At 35.3% G+C, this 13,489-nt stretch overlaps 2 protein-coding genes across 4 annotated transcripts in view; both read right to left on the bottom strand.

Moving 5' to 3' along the window:
- The window catches only part of LOC127655660 (calpain-7-like), a 301,204-nt gene that overhangs the window by 223,533 nt on the left and 64,182 nt on the right, over positions 1–13,489 (bottom strand). The window lies entirely within an intron of this gene.
- LOC127655668 (protein OSCP1-like) lies at positions 2,979–13,450 on the bottom strand. 3 transcript variants are annotated; one of them, XM_052143587.1, is made up of 12 exons: positions 10,379–13,450; positions 10,159–10,161; positions 9,693–9,731; positions 9,116–9,270; positions 8,562–8,729; positions 8,321–8,401; positions 8,042–8,145; positions 6,745–6,873; positions 6,392–6,461; positions 5,360–5,499; positions 5,109–5,172; positions 2,979–4,346 (listed from the first exon to the last, which is right to left on the bottom strand). In XM_052143587.1, the coding sequence occupies exons 1-12, from the start codon at positions 10,488–10,490 to the stop codon at positions 4,227–4,229; spliced, it is 1,185 nt and encodes a 394-aa protein (XP_051999547.1). In that variant the 5' UTR covers positions 10,491–13,450; the 3' UTR covers positions 2,979–4,226. The 3 variants fall into 3 exon arrangements, with proteins under 3 accessions (XP_051999547.1, XP_051999546.1, XP_051999545.1); XM_052143586.1 differs by lacking the exons at positions 9,693–9,731; positions 10,159–10,161 and having other exon boundaries at positions 2,980–4,346; XM_052143585.1 differs by having other exon boundaries at positions 2,981–4,346; positions 9,116–13,450.

The raw sequence follows: 13,489 nt of genomic DNA, 5'->3' as shown, positions 1-13,489 counted from the left end.
TCATACTTAACTAGTGCCCATGCCTGATAAAGACCAAGAGAAGCAGTGAAATTGAAAAACTGCAAAGACAATATCTACTGTCGGTGTACTGTCTGAATGCATACCTCTGTTTCTTCACATTCCTTCAAATAACCTCTGTTTGCTCTTATAATATGTGTCATTCTGGAATAACAATGGATATGCAATTTTGTTTGGTCACTTGTCAAATCAAGTAATTTGTATTTGTATAACGCTTTTCACAACACACATCATTTCAAATCAGCTTTACAGGAAATCATGCATAAAAAAAATGAAACTGTAATATCTATAAAGTCTCAGCATAATCATGGTGTAGTTTGATTATATATGATTGTAAAATGTGTATAGAAATTAAATAATAATTGTATTTAGAACTCCTGTGAGCAAACTGAAGGCAACTGTGGCAAGGAACACAAAACTCCATAAGATGTTGGTTAATGGAGAAAAATAACATTGGGAGAAACCAGACTCACTGTGGGGGCCAGTTCCCCTCTGGCTAAACAACAGGAACACAGTACCAATATTAGTTATTTGTGTGCAGTGCAAGTCATGGTTTATGTAAATTAAGTAAGCGGTCCAGTGGTTTAAAATTAAAAAGAAAATATTTGTTATGAACTTTAAGATTAATGACTAATGTTTTTGAAGTCCATCTTGTATTAACTGCAGAAGTTTACATAGGTTACAATATTGAGGTCATGAACGCATTAATTATTTTTTCGGCATCAGCAACAGAGAGCATGTATTGTAACTGATTTTCAAAGGACAGTTTGGTATCAAATATAACACCTAAGTTCTTTGCAGAAGAAGACAACGTAATTTGTGGCATTATAAAAATATTGCTATAGCTTCACCCTGCAAAGTTAAGCTCATTTTGATGTTGTTTAAAAATGCTTTATGATATTTTTTTATTAATCTGATTATGGACTATAGTAGATGCTTATGTCTTTTATTTTGTATAATATTTCAAAGAAACAGTGAGCCATTCTGTCTTTATAGCATCCATCTCAAAAGTTAGATTGAGCTGTGCCCATTTTGTTTGACTACTTTGCTGGAAAACTAAAGTAACAAACTTCCCCTTTTTTCTTTGCTAGAAACTTAATTAATATAAATGGAAAATCAATATAGGTGTAGTTAGTATAGTATCTTGCTATAATGTCCTAAACGGGCATGTGTCCTATTAATGCAGCAGTGCACAGTCACATAATTTCAAAATACGTTGTGCTGTGGGAGTAAAAAAAAAAGAAAAAGCAAAGGTAATGAAAATCAGAAGCTCTTTCCCATGGAGGAAAAGATGTGACAGCGATTCATTCATAACTGTGTGGGTGAGACTCCCACGACTATTCAAATGAACACAGGGGTTTTCAGTATTGCTTGTTTGGAAAAGTCATAACAGACCAAGTGCTTAAACAGCATGTGCCAGTGAGGAGGGGGAGGGGGGCACTCAAAACTGAACGTGTATGACTAAAACTCCTGTGTATTAAACAGGAGCTGCACAGCACAAGCATGCAATTATCAGACAAGAGTGTTGACATAGCTCACATTAACATTTTAACGGTTTCTTTTTAGTGATTGAGGGGAAAAACGTTTCATGTGAAGGACTGCGTTGTTCTATTGCGCCATCTAGTGTTCATTAAAAGTTCGTCTAGCTTCTAGCAGTTCACATATAGTATCAAACCTCCTTATCTTTGATTTTGTGGTTTTAGTTTTTAATGATTTTATTTCTTACTTTTAAAGGAGCCATAAAATGCATTTTTCTTTTGTTTTAATATGTTCCTTGAGGTTCACTATTTCTATGAGTAAAGTTTTTTTGCACAAAAACAGTCATGCATTGTAAAACATGATAACTTCCCACCATCATTCTGACACTCTGTCCGAAATGATCGGTTTTGGTGATGCTTCTCCTTTAAGACTTGACAGTAAACAGTCACTGTTATGATAGGCTCTCCCGTACGAGCTGACCTGCTCTTGTCCTGCCATCTTACTTCTCACTGCTGCTGGGCAGGCTACGGAAGTCATAAGGTAAAGTAGGCGAACGTGTTGTTGTGGCAGTGGTCAAATGCAATTGTCTATCACAGTGTGACATCACAATGTGGAGGAAGTAGAGATCGTGTCATTTTGGTAGCTTGGTTTCAACAAATGCTCCTTTTGCAGCGAGGAGGAAGTTTTGAGTTCTGAAAATTATAGTATATTTTTTATAGTACAATCCTGACCTCTTATGTGTCAAAAGATCAAAATGTTATTCCTCATGTCATGACCCCTTTAAGTGTTATGCTTGACTCAACAAGAAAGTATTTCTAAGCAAGTTTTGCACTTTGTTGAAACTAAGCACTGAACTGACGTCAAATAATTATAAACATTTGGCAAAATGCAGACACACTGACTGACTATCAATATTTGCCCAAAATAAATCCACTTTATTTCATATTCAAATCTAATGTTTCATTATAATGAGACCATTAATATAGAAGGACAAATTACTCTAAATTAAATAGTTAAATACTGTAAATACATATTTAATTGTTTTTAAAATAACTAAATTAATAATTAAATCGTTAAATAAATCAATATATTTCCTTTGTATTTAATTTTAGCACAAGTTTGCATCTATTTCTAATTTAGCCCATGATCATTGGTAGCTTTGTGTCTTTTAATTTACATGATTTTCACCTTTTAAAGTAGTATGTCCACTATCATAATGACCTTTTATCTATTTTCAATATGGGCAAACATTTGGGCTGGTATCTACTGAAAGAGTTAAAAAGAAATCTCTTACTGTACCAAATTCAAATATACCAAATCAACCCAAAGACAATGCTAAAATAAAAATTTTAGCAACGAGGGCTAGAATGAAATACAAGGAATTTGTTTTTTAAATTATGATTCAATGATTCATTTAATGATTGTATAGTTGTTGTTGTTTTTTTACTTCATTGTGTTTTTAATGATTTATTTATGCATAAGTAAACACACACAACTAAACTTTGATTTACAGTACATTCACTTTAATAAATAAACTCTATTATGCTTGTGAAAAATATAAACAATTTCACCCACCACACATATTGCATTGTTTTCTTTCTTTCCATGGAAGGTGGCAGTCATGTATACATTTTCCCTTTACATTATGCAATAATTGCACATTCTAAAATTACAACATTGTATTTGAATTGTGACAATTTCTTGACATTGTTGCATTTTTATTTGCCTCCCTATAAATAATGACAAACAAACATACATCAGTTGTCCTGGGGCTTCCTGTAAACCAGTTTTGAGATGTGTGCTAAATATCCACTGCAAGTGCACTTCGGTTTCCTCCAATAACCTCCAAAGTCTTAAAGGTATAGTTTATACAAAAATGAAAATTCTGTTATTATTTACTCTCCTCATGTTGTTCCAACCCTATATGACTTACTGTCTTCAGTGAAGCAAAACAGAATATGTTCCACCATTTACTTTTAATGCATTTTTGTCCATACAGTGAAAGTGAATGGTAACTGAGGCATTCTGCCAAACATCTCCTTTTGTGTTCCCCTGAAGAAAGAAAGTTGTATGGGTTTGAAACAACGTCAGGTTGAGTAAATAATGACAGAATTAAAATTTTGGGTGAGCTTTCCCTTTAAGCAGTGCTTGTTGTTTGGATACACCACAAATATAGCTTATTTGAAAAGCATATCCTGCACCTCTCAGTAGCACATCAAACTAAATATTTAAAAGAATTCCATTTGCACAGATTGTCCTTTTAGACAACTAATACAGTTCATGAAAAAGCGTATCATTCTTTTCAGTGATGGAAATGTCACAGACGTGTCTGTAGCATCAAATCCTCACAGAGGCCTCACATTCTGACTGACACTACAGTGAAGATATAGTCTACATGATGATATGGACAGCAACGCCTCCACAAACTGATTATGAAAAAGAGAATGTGGTCCCACAGCAAGACGCATGTTGAATTTCTACATCTGCTATTTGCATTTATTTGCATTTGGTAGCAGGAGACGAAAACTTGCATGAAATTCACAAAGAGAATCTCTTGAGCTTAGCTGTCATTTTAATGTTAACTTCAAATGCGCATGTTAAAGGTACCTGTTGCCACTGTAGAGAAAAAAGGCTTCTTTGCTGAGTAAGACAGTGCACATTGTAGCACGTTATCCCGTTTAAACCCTGCCCTCAGCCAAAGGGAACATCAAGTCAACATCAAGTCTAAGTCACAGACCGTCCATCATGGCCAGGAGGTCATCACCCTTGCTGCTGGAACTGGAGGCGGCCTCTACCGCCTCCCCAAACTCCCCCATGATTTTAGCCAGCTCAGCATTAGTCTGTTTGTCCTGAAAGACAAGGAAAATGACCCATTTAGAGGTATAATGTTACTCTCATGGTCCTCTTGTATGCTCAGCCAGTTTACCCAAGACCCATAATCTTTAGCCTGTCAAAGACCAATTAGACAAGATGAGAGCTTTGTCTCATTGTGGATAGATCATTGGTAAGCAGGGATTACAATGATTTCTGAGGCCAAGGATGAAGCAATGCTGCACTGAATAAAACCTTTATACTATATACTAAAAAAAATGTTTGGACAGACTTGACTGATTGTTTCTTTCAAGATGCATGTTTCTCATGATCTTAAAAACCTTTTGATCTAAAGTCTTATGCTTCAATGCTTGAAATTATTTTTGTAGACATAAAGAATGCTTACATATTACTTTCTTTACAAATGTTTTATTTTATATTATTCTAATGGATAAGTTGCATTGTATAGTAAAATAATAAAAAAAGCCAACAAGTATCCAGAATATATGGTAACTCCTTTAAATAGATGTTTAAATAGATACCTCATGAAGTTGGTTTATGTAACGTAGGCAATGAGTGGCTACTTCAAAGAAGCTAAAATATAAAAGTAGTTTTGATTTATTTAACATTTTCAGTCACAGTATGATTCCAGACTTACATCTGTGTAATTTCATAGGTTTGATGTCTTTATTAATACATAAAAATTTCTAAAAATATATAAATATTAAAGTATGAGTTGGTGTGTCCAAACGTTTGACTGGAAATATTCATGCGAAAAAAAAAAAAAAAAAACACTTCACCTTTGTTGCTTGGATATTAATAACTTCATAAGAAAGGTCATCCGGTCTTGATATCAAAGCTTCCCTGTGGGAGGGAAAAATCTATAATTTAATATTTCATGAAATCACTTATTCATTTAATTGACAAAAAAAATCTATTTCGAGCTTCATTTATTTATTACATACAGTCATGTGACTCTGTTTGTGATGCTCTTTGTGATACTACTTTGACTTCAGTCATTGCAAAAAACAAACAAACAAACAAAACTTACTCTTCCTCCTCGTCAGTGGCGAAAAGGTTGACACGGAAGCCAGAGTCTGTACTGGCTGGTTTCTGTACTTCCAAACCTCCCATCAGTCTAGCAAGGAGGTTTAATTCTTCTTTTGCTAGAGGATTTGGAGTTGTGTTGACCTTCAGAAGTGTAAAATTATGCTCAAATATGCAGTTTTCAAGTAAATAATGCATGCTGATTCCATTGCATTACACATTTTCATAAATATATTTTGTTTTTTGGTTAGTTTTACTGATATAATTAATAATCCAACACTCTGAAATGTTTTGACATACAAAAGTGACATACATTTACAAAGAGGAAGCAATTAAAGGGATGATTCCCCAAATGAAAATTCTCTCATTATTTGCTCACCCTCGTGCCATCCCAGATGTTAGATGAGTATGACTTTCTTTCAGCTGCAGAAAACAAACAAAGATATTTAGCAGAATATTTCAGCTCTGTAAGTGAATGGTGGCCAGACTTTTCAAGCTCTAAAAAGCACATAAAGGCAGCATAAAAGTAATCCATATGACTCCAGTGGTTATTTATATATCTTCAGAAGTGATATAATAGAAGTGGGTAAGAAACAGATCAGTATTTAAACCTTTTTTTTTCTATAAATCTCCACCTTCCCTTTCACATTCTGAAAGTGAAAGAGGAGATTTATAGTAAAAACTGATTTAAATATTGTTCTGTTTCTCACTCAAAGAAATTGCATTGTATATTAAACCACTGAAGTCATATAGGTTACTTTTATTATGCAGCCTTTCTGTGCTTTTTGGAGCTTGAAAGATCTGGGTACCATTCCCTTGCATTGAAAGGACCTACAGAGTTGAAATATTATTCTAAATATCTTTGTTTGTGTTCAGCAGAAATAAAGTCATACACATCTGGGATGGCATGAAAGTGAGTAAATGATGAGATCATTTTTATTTTTGGGTGAACGATCCCTTTAAGGCAAATCATCCAGGTGATGTAAAAGCAACATAAAAATGTAAACAAAGTAAAATCAAAGTATAATTCGATTACCTTAGTGTTCTGTGAGGAGTTTTTGGAGGTTCCAGACATGTGTGTCTCAACAGGGCGACTCACACTGTACCTGTAAGAACACACAGGACAATTGCAGAGCTAATGCTCCGGTAAAAGGCTCCCCATCTGAGGTTTACAGCTAAATTATTCTCAAATCAATTAAAGATGTTGCTTTACTACTGATAAAACTTAACATGGCACATGATGAATTACAACCCATTACATCATGGGTTTGCGGTATCTGAAAATCCAGCAAAGGTGTGACAAGATTCTACCATTGAACATTAGAAAGAATGATAGTATTTTAAGGAAGCCTATGTGAATGACATGGCTATTAAGTAGTTGATGCTCACATGTTTGTGCCCAGTTTGATGACTCGATCACCATACATTTCAAAAGAACCTTCACGGAGAGCACTGTTGTAATTGCCACCGTCACGGAACTGCAAACTTTTCACCTCCTCACCAGTACATCTAAACATCCTGGGAATTAAAAAATCTAATATAATGAGGATATAAGTGACATAGCCAAGCTTATTCAACAGAATTTGCAACAAAATGTTGACTACCACAAAAAATAATTTTGACTCAACTGTCCTTTTCTAAAAAAAAAAAAAAGCAAAAATCAAGATTACAGTGAGGCACTTACAATCGAAGTGAATGAGGCCAATTTTTTGAGGGTTTAAAGGGAGAAATGTGAAGCTTTTTATATTGAATAAAAGCACTTACATTAATTCTTCTGTTAAAACTCAGGTATTATTTGAGCTGTAAAGTTGTTTCAAATGTCATTTTTACAGTCTTTTTAGGGTTGAAAACTTTTTTAGGGATTGGCCCAATTCACTTCTATGGTGAGTGCCTCAATGTGACCCAGATTTTTGCTTTTATTTTTAAAGAAAAGGAAGAGCAAGTCATAATTATTTTTTGTGATAATCAATATTATGCCACGAATGCTGTCGTTTGAGCTTGTACTGAACCCAGAATATTTATTTATCTTGACACAACATCTAAAAGTAATTGACATGGAATATATTTGGGAAATGGCAATATCCTGTAGTGTGACATGCTTTACTCCTAAAACTCTCAATCTATATAAAAACAGCATTTTGCTAATAATTATGTGATCATTTATCTTTTATTATTAAAAGGTGATTCAAAAAATATGGTAAACTTGTTAATAAATGGTGAGTCAATGCAATGGGTCATTAAACATTACTATTATTTTTTAGTTAAATGTCTGGGTGTTGATATACATAAAGTTCACAGACATGTTATCTGTCAACCCACAGGCACTATTAGAACTGCTTTCAGTCACAGCCTAAACACAGACTCCACTATAATTAGAAAAGTTATCTTATAGTGTATGTCAAAGAAGTTTGTAATGCCATTAACCATAAAATCTCACTGTCAGACTCTGCCAGAAACTGAGTGTCATAGGTGATTTCAAAGCAAACCTTATCTATGAATTTAGAGGCTATTTACAATACTATTAATGTTCAACTTAAATATTGCTTTAACATTAAGTATTCTTTGGTTGCACAAATACTGGAATAATGTGTTTATTACGTGAGGGATGCTGACTTAACTCTAAGAATAGTAGCAACAACCTCTAGATCTAAAACAGCCTGTGCACTGCATGATATGAAAAGAGTACCTGATGAGTCCCGGGGAGTGTGTCCCATAAGGAACAGGCCCTGAAGTGGGGAGGGCAAATCGTCCATTGGAGTTCTGCACTTTGTCTTTTAGGAAAATTGATACCTAAAAAGTTTATTCAAAGTTTCATTTCACACTTATCATTATATGTGTGAAATGTGTTATATTATACATTTACACATCACATATTATTGCTTGCCTTAGATAAAAATGCCCCATTATAAAGGCCATTTAATTTAGGTTTTCTGAACATTCGGCATTTGAGTATAGCAAAACTTACTCTTATATGCATATCTTGAAAGAAGATGAGGAGTGTTTGTCTAATTAGTTGAAACTCTCCACCAGATAATGGGGTATATATCTTTGAATTACAAGAAAAGAGACACTTTATATGGCACACCAGAATTTATCAAAGCGAAATAATTAAACAATCGATGATGACCTGTGAATAGTATTTATTTTAAACTCTACAAGTCTACAATGATTCGTAATGTTTATAGCATTTGGCAGGACCCTGCTACCTCTATGAGTTGTCTGTTTGTTTCATCCACTTGGCTCAGGATGCTGGGAGTGTCCTTCACAAAGTCTCTGATGGCATCCATGTGGTTGAAGGACACAAGGAGGATATCTTTAGGACGAGGACACAGCAGGACTTGATACTTAAATGCCATGGTCATCAGGTCATAAAGCTATGCAGGAGGAAATCATGTTTATATACAAGTGTTGATAACTTGTGATATTACACACCAGAGGGAGACATTTAGAAAAAAATATGTAGTAAGTGTGTTATTAAACTATTATGACTCATTAAGATAATTTTAAATGAAAGATAAAAAAGAAACACAGTCTCATGATATCTGAGTGTTTCAAAACACATAAAAAAGACCCAATTCATGAGAACTGACTCATTTATGAAGAATACAGCTAGTTTTGAAAAAAGGTGCAAGTCAAATAGTTTTGCTCTTTACATTACCAGCATGCTCGCGCGTGCGCACACACACACACACAAAAAAGCAAAACAATTTGTTAATGTTATTTGAATTAGAAAAAATGTGTTCTTGGCTGTAGTCTTCACCTTGTCCATACTAGCTTGGTTGAGTCGCATGATTGAAGCGTGAGCCAGTCGATCAAACACCGTCCTCAAGGCTTTCTTGGAATACAGCTCTTGTGGATTGAACAGCTCCTCCAGGAACTTCTTATTGAACATGGTGGTAATGATATCATTCATAACTATCATAATACAAAACACAGGAACCATTGTAGTAAGTAGGTCAGAAGCAATTCTGTGCAATTCCAAAAGTGAAAACCAAGCAAGCAGAATGCAGACTGTAGTAAGCTGTACTGCATAGGAAAATAAAATAAATAGAATCAAAAATAAACTTTTATTGTCTTGGCAGGTGATTAAGAGCAGTGAGCTGGAAACTGCCATCGCATGTTGACTGTGGATGGCAACAAACAAATTTTGCCACATGGAGGACTTAGGTTATACCACAGCATTTAAACAAAAAGCTGCCTGAATTTCGGGGGTTCTTATTCTTCCACGAAATCCCATCTCCATCTTCTCAGGGCAAGTGAGCCTGAGAGCTACATGTAAACACTCACGCTACTTTGTTCTACGGCCAGCAGCAAAGCAAGCAGAATATTAACAATACCTCTTTTCCTGTCCTCCTCTAGCCAATCTGCTACAGTGGCTTCAGAGATTGCAAATCAAAAAGATGATATTGAAAGTGATCCTAGGAGGAAATTGACTTAATTATACAGCATCAGCTTTATACATCACAGCTGTCATCTGCAGGAGAACCCTAAGTCTAAGTTTGACAACAAACAATTCTTACCTTTTAGTCTTAATTTTGAACAGTAGCCTATATCTGATGTTTTATTATCTAAGGCCTAAGAAACTTGTCTTTTTATTGTTTTGCATGAAAAGTGTGCTATCTTTGTCTTACCTAATGCAATGACATTCATACATTTTAAAGTGTGACTTAAGTGTCCAAACACTTTTTGTGTGCACTGTAGGTCTCCAAGGATGATTAGACGTTTGAGGCATTATTATTATTATTCATTCCATTTACTGTACTGGCAAGGCATAGAAACACAAAAATGACAAGCCTTCTTTACTGACTGTTTCCTAGCTTGTAACTAAACTGGGCCTGAGCACCACTGTATTCAAACACATAGGCTAACTGGCTAATTGTGTACAGCAGAAGATCCAAATGCTTCCCTTAAAAGACCACCCTATGATCTATGCATTCGTTTCAACATATCATTATCTAGATCTCTATATCAGACAGGCTTCATCTCCCATTGTGATCTCCCTTGTATATTAGCTGCTGTCTACCTTTCTTGGCTTTATCTGCTGGGATATTCTGAGCCCGCAGTCGCTGATCCAGTATGTACAGCATTTCTCCACCCAGATTAATGAAGAGCAGAGGCAGCGTTCTCGTCGACATCCTCTCTACCGATGGAGGAAGAGCAGCTAGTGTCGATGGAATCGCAGGTTGTCAATATGAGTACGCGATCTGTGCGTCAATTAAAGCTGAAGACCCAGCGGAACAAATAAGCGTCTGTAATCCCTCTCTCGGTTGCCAGGTCACCGGCAACAACAGCCAATCAGAAACGTTTATACTGCTGGATGATAATGACGTAATCCTCCAGTCATCGATGATCAGCGAGAACCAATGTAAGCCGTTGAATCCAACTAGGAGGAGGGACAATGTCAGTGTTTGCGGCGTTTCCACCGTCTCATTTTTCGGGGAATAGGGATGTACGTTACCACTTATTTTCTTTTCCGATACCGATAATAAATTACATTTTTATGAATTATTTGGATAAAATTAGTAACTTCAATTATTGCTTACATTTTTTTTATTATATTGATAGACATAAGCAGAAATGATTAGGCTGCTTTGTTAACGTTTTAAAAATGAGTAAGTATATCCACATTTAAAACCACAAAATTAACCATGGATATTATTATATGGTTACTATCACTAAAACCAAGATACAATGTGGGTACTTCAGTAATGCTAGAGCAAAACCATTGTTAAATTGATCAAAACCTTGGCTATTGCCAAAAACAAACAAACAAAAAAAAAACATGGTTACTGCAGTCGTTGTTATTAGTCATGGTTAATACCATGCTCCTCCTCTGTTTTAATTTAAACAATTCAATTTAACCATTATTTTTCTTCACAGACGGAGGCTGTGCAGTGTGTGAGAATTTGGTAACTTCTAACTTTCTCTCGGAGTTATCATTTTACATGTAAATATAGCCGAAATCACATCACAGCCGTTGTAAAGGCAAAGTTTTATAGCAAGATGTTATCAGTGCAGAGCAGCAGCTTGGAAATTGCTTGTAAGTGAATACTGGTTAACATAGTAATGGGTGTCGTTTCAGTCACTATTTCATACTCGTTCCATTGTCTGACAACAGAACAAATATGTACATCAGAACAGCTTTAGTGGGAATTCAGCTGTATTGAGAAGCAAACAGATGTAAAGGGCTGACACAAGGCAGAATGTAGGCTAAATATGACGTGAAGACGTCACGAATTTTCTAATTAACGCATGACGTCATCTAGCGACTATTTGTTTAAGCAGGTTTTAGCTACTTTTCATTGAAAGTAGTTGGCAGCACTTGATGTTTCTCCGAGCAAGGTACCCACGCCCGGTAGCAGATGAGGAGGCCAGCAGTCCGTATTTAAGTCTATGAACTATGTGTTTGTTTTGTTTGGTTCCTTTTTGCCGGGGGGCAGGGTCTAATTGTGGGTATGACTAGTGACCCCCCCCCCCGCGCTTGCATGTGGGTGTGCGTGTGATTGAGTCGGGGTATGAGGGCAGGTTATTTTCCTCATTTCCATGCCTCAGTTACTGTAGCTAATTGACAGCAGTTATGTAGTTTGCTTGATTGGTATCAATTGTATTTACTTTTGATATTTTGTTTTGGTGTGTATTTATTGTAACGTATTTATGAATTTGTGTGTGTTTGATATGTATTGATTTGCTGTGTATTGGGGATTCACATGAGTCATTCATTTAATGAATGTGGGACAAAAGGTCCTTGAAACCTTGGCTGAATATTAATCTGTGTTGATGTGCTTACAGTTTAAAAGCTTGTATATTTATTGTTTATTATCTTACCAAGTAAACAAAGTTTAATATCTCACACATGTAGGCCTACTGTTATGATGGTTATCGACCTGCTGCTCCCTACAGTGTTTTTATGTAAGATTTTTTTGTATAAGTAAAATTGTTATATTTTACTGAACTAAGTATGAGGTGGTGAAGCGTTTTTCTTTGTTACTGATGCCCAAGCAAAATAATGGTCCAGTAAAGAACCTGTATATGTGAGTGTTTTTGTCTCTGACTTTTGTCTTGTTACACCAACGTCGCTGAAATTAATTATACTTGGCAATTTCCATATACACAAGATAAATGTGCTCTCTGTAAACCAGATTTTCACAATTTGTGAATCATATGTTAACTTCTTAGAAAAAACAAAACATGTAACGTTAAGTTTATGCAAAATATTTTTTTCTGGCAATGTCAGTGTTGTTAAAGGGATAGTTCACCAAAAAGTGAAAATTATCATCATTTACTTACCCTCATGCCACCCGAGATGTGTATGATTTTCATCTGCTAAAGATAAACGAAGATTTTTGGAAGAATATCTCAGCTCTTGAATATCTCACAATGCAAGTGAATGGTGACCAGAACTTTGAAGCTCCAAAAAGCACAAAGGCTGCATAAGTAATCCTTATGACTGCAGTGGTTAAATCCATGTCTTCAGAGGTGATATTATAAGTGAGGGCGAGAAACAGATCAATATTTAAATCCTTTTTTACTATGGCTGTGTCTCGTTTGGAAGGATGCATCCTTTGAAGGCTGCAGTATACCTCCTTTAAACAAGCCTCGTTGAAAAGAGACGGCCTTCGTAAATGGAACGTAATCTGGTTATGACAGCACACCATTCTTTAAGCGCGAGAGCTTTGAGTGAGAAGGGAACAAAGTCCCTTTAGAAAGGAATGTATGAGGTAACATTTAGGAGAGTTATAATGATGTAAATAGAAAATAGATTAACAGGTGTACTTTTAGTCTAATACTTTATTTTAATTGTATATTAATATAATTATATATATTATATACTCCACACCCATCTACTGATGTACTTCAATTTGGGAATAAACATTCCTTGCATCTGAACATCATATATATGGCAAATTGGCATACATTTTGTTTTTAGACATTTCCGTTGAAGAAAATAATTGTGGGTTGTGAGTGCCCATGAAGGATACACCTCATGCATCCTCCAGATTCCCATGACAGAAGGTCGCATCCGAAGGCTGCATTAAAAGTTTCCTTTTATAGTAAAAAAAAAAAAACTTCAATATTGATCTCATTTTCATCCACACCATCATATCGCTTCTGGAGATATGGATTTAACCAGTAG

The sequence above is a fragment of the Xyrauchen texanus genome, chromosome 15 (assembly GCF_025860055.1).
Source record: "Xyrauchen texanus isolate HMW12.3.18 chromosome 15, RBS_HiC_50CHRs, whole genome shotgun sequence".
In the NCBI taxonomy this organism is placed as follows: Eukaryota; Metazoa; Chordata; class Actinopteri; order Cypriniformes; family Catostomidae; genus Xyrauchen; species Xyrauchen texanus.
Note: the sequence above shows the minus strand (reverse complement) of the source record. Positions and strands in the feature narration are given on the sequence as shown.